This window comes from Oryzias latipes, chromosome 4 (genome assembly GCF_053564925.1).
Source record: "Oryzias latipes strain Hd-rR chromosome 4, Olatipes_Hd-rR_3.1".
Taxonomy (NCBI): Eukaryota; Metazoa; Chordata; class Actinopteri; order Beloniformes; family Adrianichthyidae; genus Oryzias; species Oryzias latipes.
The window spans coordinates 31,069,894-31,079,275 of NC_136240.1; the positions used below are offsets into that span (position 1 = coordinate 31,069,894).

General features: G+C 48.1%; 1 protein-coding gene across 1 annotated transcript; it reads right to left on the reverse strand.

The window, feature by feature from the left end:
* Window positions 1-1,079: 1,079 nt before the first annotated feature.
* Window positions 1,080-7,298, reverse strand: zbtb11 (zinc finger and BTB domain containing 11). Its single transcript, XM_011474429.4, has 10 exons — window positions 6,824-7,298; window positions 6,012-6,241; window positions 5,663-5,894; window positions 4,586-5,598; window positions 4,187-4,501; window positions 3,706-4,120; window positions 2,725-2,842; window positions 2,486-2,644; window positions 1,935-2,110; window positions 1,080-1,852 (listed from the first exon to the last, which is right to left on the reverse strand). The coding sequence occupies exons 1-10, from the start codon at window positions 7,131-7,133 to the stop codon at window positions 1,311-1,313; spliced, it is 3,510 nt and encodes a 1,169-aa protein (XP_011472731.1). The 5' UTR covers window positions 7,134-7,298; the 3' UTR covers window positions 1,080-1,310.
* Window positions 7,299-9,382: the final 2,084 nt, after the last annotated feature.

The following is a 9,382-nucleotide window of genomic DNA, read 5'->3' on the forward strand; positions in this document are numbered from 1 at the left end:
TGTAACCCCTTGTGGTATCTTAGAAGACCCCACCCTTACATTGACGTGTTCTCCCTACCATGACAAAGGTGGAAAAAGGTGGAAAGATTTCATGTAATCCATGGACACCAGTGAAGATCACAAATCATTGAAGAAAAAAGGTTCAGAGCACTGTCTAGTGGGTCTAGATGACCCAACTCCCAATGTTAAAGTGCCTAGGGTAGCACAAGGGTTACAGAGGCCAAAACCAAAACGCTGTCAAAGAAAAACCTTTTCAATGTGGCGTCAATGTCAACATTTTGTGGATATAAAAAGCTGATTTTGTCAGTAAGTCATTCCAAGTTCATCATCCAAACAGCCATGAACACACAATGTCGCTTAACCCTCGTGCCATCCGAACGTTCGGAGTAGGGTCACAAGACAGTGCGCTGAATAAGCCATTCAGGTTGGAAGTAGGCAACATATGTTGCAGGTAAACTCTCAAAGTGTCATCAGCATATTTGCATCAAGACACAGAACTACTGGCAGAGTTTGTGACAGACCCAGCAGTGGAGACATGCCACTGACAGACCACAACCATGACTAGTACCTAAGAACCTCTGCACTTAGGTCCATTTACCAGATGTGAGGGGTACTAGGGTTTCCAGACAAACCATTCACAACTGCCTCGACTGACTTGAATGTCAGACGACAGCGTAATCCACTGACACCAAGAGACCGCTGTGAATGTTTGCAGTGAACACAACACCATGTGACCTGAACAATGTAGTTCTACCACCCTGTTCACTGATGAGCGGTCTCCCTGCACAGAAATGGTGTTGGTTAGCATTGCTGGAGAAGGCGAGGTGAGGTCAACATGGTTCCCAGGGTTGGCATTGGTGGACGAGGTACAACAGAACGGACTGGCAATCGCTAGTCAGTGCAAAACTGATGTAGTAATTGTAGCTGATCTAGTCACTGCACATTCTTACCTCAGAGACATCACAGAACCATCATCATCCCCCAATTCCACCAGCACACCCCAAACTTTCTGTTCATGGAGGATAATACTCCACCACATCCTAGACTAAAAGTCGAGAGCAAGAATTTAAACAAAGCAATTCAATAAAAAGTCTTAGTTTGACCTTTATTTGTAAGTGCCAGATTTCATCGAAATTGAACTCACAGGGTCATCTTACTTCTGTTCCTTTATTTACAGAAAACACACATTCCAGGGCTAAGCCAGCCTCGTTATTTACATGTTCAGAAAAATATTTTAAGCTTTGTTTCGTACAGAATGTTTGTACATTTTATACAGACTGTAAGAAAACTGCTGAGTCGTTCAGTCTGGTTCACTCCACCTCGGTGACATGAGCCACCTCCACCTCCATGGTCTGGATGACCTCTGGGGCCTCGTCAGGCTTCACCTCTGTGAGCCCCTGCTGGGCCAGGACGTAGTTGACCACCTGCATGATCCCCTGATCCGAAAGCGTCGACATCGACCCGTCGCTCGCTCCCTGCACGGCCTGAACGGCCTCCACCGCCTCCACCGTCTCCTCCGTGATCAGCACTGTCTCGATCTCCTCTGAGGCCGCCTGCTGGGCGGGTCGGAGCTCGGGCGGCAGGTCGGACGCCAGGATGCTGACGGCGTGCTCCACCTGGGTGCCCTGGTTGTGAAACTGGAGCGTGTCCTTCTCCAGCATGATCTTCCCCGGCAGGTTGTCCACGTGGTACTTGGCCATGTGCTTGCGTAGAGTGCGGGCGTCGATGTGAGCCTCCTGGCACAGGGGGCACACGTACGGCCGCTCGCCCGTGTGAGTGCGCACGTGACGCTTCAGGGAGCGGGCGTCCGCCCAGGCCACGCCACACGTCAGGCATTCGAAGGGCTTCACCCCTAAGAGAGAACATGTTCGACTCTACGTGAGGACGCAGTCGCAGAACAAGTGTCATCAAAAATAAGGCCGCGCCTTCCTCACCCTGGTGGTTATTGACGTGGCGTCTGTACTCCCGAAGCTGAGTGAACTTCCTGCCGCAGTGTTCGCACTCCCTCTCCAGGTTCTGCTTCACTCTGCCCTTCTTGCCGTGCGTTGCTTTCTTCACGTGTCTCCTGAACAGAGCCTTCTCGAAGAACTCCTTCCCGCACACGTTACACCTGAGGACAAAACGCCGCACTTCAGCCTTTCTCACGACCTCAGCACTGTCCTCTGCAATGTCATGGTGACCCCTGGACTTGTGAGTGACGGCGTTCTCTCGCTATGTCGCGGTTCACCTTTTGCTGTCCAATTATTTTGTGGGGCTTTTTTTCCAGCTCAACCTTACCCCTTGTATCTTGTGGGGTCCAGATGATGTCATCTGGACCCCACAAGATAGCACAAGGGCTAACAGCGCACTGTGTTCTGAGTCCAGATTGGAGAGGAGTGTGTGAAATTCTGTTCATGTCTGTCTGTGAGAAGTGTAGAGAGTTTGTAGTGAGGAGTTTTCCATCTGTTGTAAAACATCTTCACCTTCATCATACAAACAGACTCACTTGTAAGGCTCGGCCACGCTGTGGGACTTGACGTGCGAGTACCAGTCCTTCTTCCAGCTGTAGCACTTCCCGCACACCTGACACTGGAAAGGCTTCAGGCCCATGTGCTTGTTCATGTGCTGCTGCAGGTCCTTCGATTCGTAGAAGCTCTTGTCACAGCTGGACAGAGAGGAAGGAGTGTGAGGCGGACGCGGCCGACATCGGCCGGTCGCAGCGGAGAGGAGGAAGGGTTTACTCACTGGGAACAGGAGAACGGACGCACTTCCGGCCTGGGCTGGTGCCTCTTCAGGTGTTTGCTCAGAGCAGACGCTCGGTAGAACGTGGTTCCACATGTGTTGCAGAGGTACTTTGACTCACCTGTTGATTTGACAGAAAAACAATCAGTTCTCATGAGAAACACGGCAGATAACCCCCCCCCGCGCAGAGATTCGATCAACATTTGAGGGCTAAACATATGAGCCTGGAGTCACACCACAGATGAACCAGAGGTGCCCAATCAGAACACCAAAATGCCAACACAGTTCATGGTGCAGCTCGAGCATCAACTGGAGAGTCTGGGAATTCCTGATCCATTCCTGCAGAGCTGCAGGTGAAATGAGGAGACACCAGCACAGCTGGATATGTCCGACTAGAAACTACAATAGTAAACTTAAAACAAATAAAATAAAATAAAGAATGACAGTTTGTGCGTATTGTGGGTTTTTAGAAAAGTTTCCTTACAGACCCAATCTGGTTTTTGGTGTTTTAAACACGTTCTTCTGGCATTTTTCTGATAATTGATGACGTATTTAAAGACAACACTAATTCAAACTAAATATTTCTTGATTTAAATTGTTAGGAATCAGGAGCAGACGAAAAAATGCTGTTAGAAAGAAACGGCATTGTTGTGTAGAAAAGACACCAACGGTCCACAAGCTCCGTGTTCTGAGCTCGCTGGAACTGGAAGGGGAAGGGGGGCGGGGTTGCTCCGCGCCAACAGTTGTGAATTTTGAATCAACTCTTGCCTCACTATAGAAACTACGACCTAGAAAACCACACAGGTTTTTTGATTTTGGTTCAAAACAGCATAATCATAAATCAAAAAAAAAAACACTGGGATCACACTGAAAGTAGATCTAAAGCTGATCAGGGTGGAATTTTAAAAACAAACGACTCCCATCTCCATCCTCGTTGACGGTTGAAGTCGTCTGAACCTGGCAGACTGGGATGACGGCTCTGACCTGTGTGCAGGCTGGTGTGCTCCTCCATGCTCCTCTTGCTCATGAAGGTCTTGCTGCAGAACTCGCACTGGAACTGCTTGGCGCTGTCGTGCAGCGCGCGGTGCATCTTCAGGCTGGGCTTGTGGGCGAACGTCTTGCCGCACACTTTGCAGGAGTGCGGCCGCACGCCGGTGTGGCTCAGCATGTGGATCCGCAGCGAGTACAGCTTGGGTAACGTTTTCCCGCAGATGTCACACACAAACTCTCTCTTGGTGGCCGATGCCGAGGTCTTGTCGTTAGCTTCGGCGTCCTCTCTGCCCTGAGAGCCGTGTTCTGCAGGGACTTTGGCGGGAGCGCCCCACTGGCTCCTGTGCTGCTTGTGTCGGGCCAGATGCGCTTGGAGAGAGGCGGAGTACTGGAACTCCTTACTGCAAAGCTGCAAAGAGACGAGCATTGAGCACAGGCGTACAACAGCACCACCACAGTTTAGCAGAAAACTCACGCTGCACTTGTATCCCCGAGCTTTCTCGTGCTTCAGGGTGTGCATGATGAGCGAGTAGCGTCTCTGGAAGGACATGCCGCACTCAGAGCACGTGTGTTCTCCGTCCACGGCGCCCTCTGATGCGGCTTGGAGCTGCTTGACAGCCCTTTCTGGCTCCGACTCCTTGGTTGAAGCTTCCTCTGCAGTGGCTTCTGCAGCGGTGTCGTTCTGCACCTCGCTGGCGTCTGCTGCAGAATCACTCCCAGCCTGATCCGTCGCGTCGACCTGCACTGGCTGCTTCGGTGGTCTTCCTCTCTTGCCGTGCCTGGGACCCACCTTAAACACACACATTGTTACATGTATGACCTGTTGCCACTCACACATGCTGACAGAATCCCTGTTTTGAGGGGTTTTCTGCACCTTAGGGGGGGTGACACGGGGCAGAGTTGAACCTTTCTCCTCTTCCTCTTCCAGGCCCATATGCAGACGAGCATAGCCACCCTCAGCCATGGAGCGCTGCCGCAGTCGCCTTCTCCTCGGGTCATCTGACAGGGACTCCTGCTTATCAGAGGAGCCTTCATCTGGAGAGGGAACCTCCTCAGCCGGTACCATGTCCTCCATCTCCACCACCTTCTTCACTTTAGCCGGGCGTCCTCGTTTGCGTTTTGGAGGAACAACAACGGCTTCAACTTCAACTTCAGCTTCTGCTTTCTGCATCACCACAGTCTCCTCCTGCTGTTTCTCCTGCTGCTGCTCCCCCTGCTGCTGGGATGAAACTGTTTTCTTGGCCCCCTCTGAGGAGTTCGCTTCCTCCAGGTCTACGCTGATGACATACGTTTCTTCTTCGGCCACCTGAGGCTGCTCCATCGCCAGGCAGGCTGACACCACAGCCAAGGACTCGCTGGCCCCAGCCTGACCGCTGTGGGTCACTACAGTCATCGCCTCGCCCTCCATCCCGTCTGCGCTGCCGGTGATCAGGGTGACTGTTTCTGCCTCCTCAACGTGCGCGCTGTGAGCGATCAGAGCCACAGGCTCCATCGGCGCCACCTCCTCGGTGTGCACCGCCTCTCCTTCTACAGACTGGGTGACCACTGTGATGGGCTGCTGCATGAAGGCGTCTTTGGACGAGGTGACGTAAGCCACAGGCTCGCTGTCCTCGCTCTCTATGGTCACCACGTACGCCTCGGGCTCATCCTTCATAGCCTCCTGGGGAGCCGGTTGACTCGACACCACGGTGTGCACCTCCCCTTTCTGATACACCGTCAGCTTGTGGTCCTCCACCTGTTTGTGCACAGACTCGCATATCTGCAACACCTCTGTCATCAGCAGGTGGCGGGCAAGGTTGGCGATGTCCGCCATGATGCAGAAGTTAAATGTCAGCTTGGAGGTGTAGGCGAAGTCCAGCAGCGGGAGGAAGCTGGCTTTAGCGAAACCTGCAGAGAGGGGACCAATCAGAGAAGAGAGAAAACACCCGGCAAAGGCGGGAACGCCGCTCACCGCTCAGGTCCACCACAGCTTCGTGTGTGGTCACAGCACCCTTCTCGAAGAAGAGCTCGTTGAAGTATTCACTGCATGCAGCCAGAACCGCTTTGTGCGCTCTGTACTCGTCTCCTTCGATCAGCAGCGTGATGTCACAGAACTGATTTTCCAGGCGCTGCCTGTTGAGTTTGTCCAGCATCGTCTGGCTGTGTTTGGGCAGAAACTGATTCACCTCCCCTCTGCTGTCCACCTGGAACAGACATAAACCCGTCTCACCTTTTCAGTCAAGCTTGTGTTTTCCCTGCTGTGCTGCATCTCTGCTTCAGAAAGAGTTTGGCTTGAAGCAAAATAGAATCATGACACTTACAAAGACCACTTCATGCCTGCCCTTTTCTTTAGGCGCCCTGGATTTCTGCTGCGAAGATACATCCTTAACGAAGAAGCCATCGTCCTCCTCCTCCTCTTCTTCCGGCTCCTCGTCGTGCCGGCGCTTCCCCGTCCTGGAGAATGACCGAGATCCAGACCCGTCGTCCATGCTCCGCTTGCTCTGACAGTGAGCACACTCCCTGATGTGGTCCTTGACGTTTTTCAGAATTCCTCAAATGTCAGAAACACGGGTAAAAGGTCAGCTTTGCCATTCTGTGTAGCAAACTTATACCAAAAAGGTTAAACCTATGAAGCAGTTATTGACTAGCTGTGTGAATTATATGCTTGCAAGACAGATATCTTATCTTCCAGAATTTAATTGAATCTTCTCATAAGACTTATGACAGAAGTACTGTTCTGTGGTGGCAGTGTTATGGTCTGGGGGCTAAATTGGTTTCTCAGATCTAAATTATTTTAATATATGCTCAAAAACATCCTGGTTACTTCTGTTAAAACGTTTTTCTAGATCCACTAGAAAAACTGTGACATGATTGTAGAAATATAGTGTGGTATGTTACATAAAAAAAAGATTTTAAAAAAATAGGTAAGTCTAGGATAAACAAAAGATTAAATGAAACGTTAAGTATATCAAAAAAACACCAGATGGCGACAAAGAGTCGTGGTGCGTAGAGCGTCACCGGGTTGCGTAGCTGTCATATTTCACTTGCTGTCGATTTTTTACGTCTCCACCGAATAAACAGATCTACCAAAAAAAAATTCCCCAGGTTCTTCCAAGGTAATTAAGCATATTACCTCTCCACCAATATTTCTGGGAGATAATTTCCCATGTGAGTTGCTGGTTGAAATGCTCCCCTTCTGCCATAGTGTGCGCATCTTTGATAAGTTCCTTCCTCCGGCTGTCCTGCAGTACAACCTCCAGCTCCGTGAAATCATTCTGACCCTTTAGTCGTCGCTGGTAAAACAAAGTCCCGTTCCGGACAACGTAGCAGGCAGCAGCTTTTCGGATTTTCCTCTTGGTGTTGCCTGGCGTCCCCGGTGCATACGGCTCCCGTTCATCCGTCAGATAGCGTCTGATAGCCAAGTAGCTTTCTTCACACGACATGTTTGTCTCTGCTTACTCGCGTTTTCCGCGCCGACGTGCGAGTTTGTGCCAAAGAGTGGAGCTCTGTGATGCTTCTTAAATAGTAGATTTTTTATTTAGCGCTCAAAAGCAGATTAAGCAGAGATATACACAATAAATTCACATTTCAAATTGTTTTTTAAGGTGGAACTGCTGTTCGTTGCCGTAACGGAAGACTTGCCCGAACAGACAAAATGGCTGCTGCACAACCGGATATTGCGTAGACAAAGACGGAAGTAAACAAGAAGGGCTTCCGCCACAAGATGGCGACATAGTCAAAGGTATTTGTTTGTATTTATGTATTTATTTATTCAAATTGAAATATCGTCATTACTAAACTCTCGCAGACACAATGATGCAAGGCACAGCTCTTCACAAAAAAACGTATACATTTTAAAATATAGAAATCTTTCAGCATAAATTAGATTTTAAGGCAATCAACAATCTGGATCTTAAATCAGTAACCACTCTGAAGTAGATTTACAAATGTCGTCAATGAAAGAACTTGAGTTCTGAATACATTTCAATGAGGTTATAAATACAGTCTGACTTCATTTTTAAAACACAGGAAATTCGGCCGATCTTTTTTCCACTTTTTTTCATGAAAATGATATTTTCCCCAAATCAGAAGGAAGTTTCTAATTTTGATGTCTCTTTTGACAACTTACTGTTATAAAGCAAAATATATTTTTCTGTGAATTGTGTGAGGTTTATTTTTTGACTAAGCCAATAATGAAAATCTTGCCAGAATCTGGACATGAATCATGGACATTGACAATCATGTACTGGAAAGAGTGACTGAAATCAAGTTCTTTGGAGTAATTATGGACGAAAGAATAAGCTGGAAACCACAAATTAAGCAGGTCAGAACTAAATTTGCTAAAAGCAAAGCAGTCTTGGGAAAAACCCACCATACTTTTACTCACAAAGCACGTTTACTAATATTTCAGTCAGACAACTCATGCAGTAAAGAATAATTTTTCCATATTTCTTTTAGTTTGGCACAAGGCTCCTTTCAAATACATAAAGCAAAGATCTCCATATAAAACTTTGGGTATTAAACTACCCCTAACAGAGCTCACAGGTGGAAGCCGGGGAGGAGGGTGGGCTGACGAACGCAGAGCTCGCGGAAAAGGAACAAGAGGATTGGACCGCACTTGGAACTTAAGTAGGACGCTGAACAGGTGAGTTGATTAGACTGAACCGCCCGCAGGGAGGAGTAACCAGGTAAACGCACTGCTCGAGTTGCCTGCCTGAAATACTCCCAGGGTCGTTCAGATTAATCCATAATACTACCATATTTACAGTACAGCGTAGAAGTTTGGGGAAATACTTATAAATCAAACCTATAGTGTTTATATGTCTTACCAAAAAAAGCTGTTCGAATTGTGGATTATGGGACAGTTACAAATACTCTATTTTTAAAGTCGTGTTTATTGAAACTATGGGATCTAGTGAAACTTAAAACGGCTCTCATCATGTATAAAGCCAGATACAGCCTACTTCCAATAAACTTACAGCAAATGTTCAAACATTTCTTCTTTACAAAAAATTGAAACAAATCAGCTAACCAAGGAAGCTAATTATGGACTTTAGTAAATCCAGGTGCACACAGCAGCCTGCCCTCTTTATACAAGGAGAGGATGTGCTGAGGGCTTTAAGTTTCTTCTTGTGAACATCTCTGCTGACCTCACCTGGACATCACATATCAGCCACCAGGGGAAGAAAGCACAACTTCATTTGTGAGAGCAGTGAGAGCGTCCTGACCTGCTGCACTGCCTGGTTCAGCAGCTGCATGGAGGCAAACAAGAAGGACCTGCAGCAGATGGGGAGGGCACTTGACTGGACTATGAGCTCTTCTTTGTTTGTGCCAGTCGACTCACGAAGAGAATAACTAGCATGTCACCAATGACCCCGCCCACCCCAGACTCCTATTGTTTACCACATTAGCCTCTAGGAAAAGATACAGACTGATGCAATCCAGAACAGAAACACAGAAAAACAACTTCTACCCACAAGCTGTTCTTCTCATCCCATTCCCACCTGCAATAACGTTTCTGCTCTCTATTGTTCCTACATTGTCACTACCTGGATGTAAATGCTTATTGCACATTCTTGAAAATTGCATTTTTTGCAAATCTCACACTTTTGTAAATATATTAGAACATTTTTATATCTGTAGCTACCTGTTTATAGTTTTACTTTGCCTGCAAAGCGCTCTCGCCTCACAG

Bases quoted from the DNA above. Each gene is read 5' to 3' on its own strand.
- zbtb11 (XM_011474429.4), bottom strand. From the start codon at position 7,133: ATGTCGTGTGAAGAAAGCTACTTGGCTATCAGACGCTATCTGACGGAT. The intron at 6,242-6,823 runs GTAATATGCTTA...CTGACATTTGAG, and splicing joins CCAGAAATATTGGTGGAGAG to GAATTCTGAAAAACGTCAAG. The intron at 2,843-3,705 runs GTCAGAGCCGTC...TCAAATCAACAG, and splicing joins GCACACCAGCCTGCACACAG to GTGAGTCAAAGTACCTCTGC.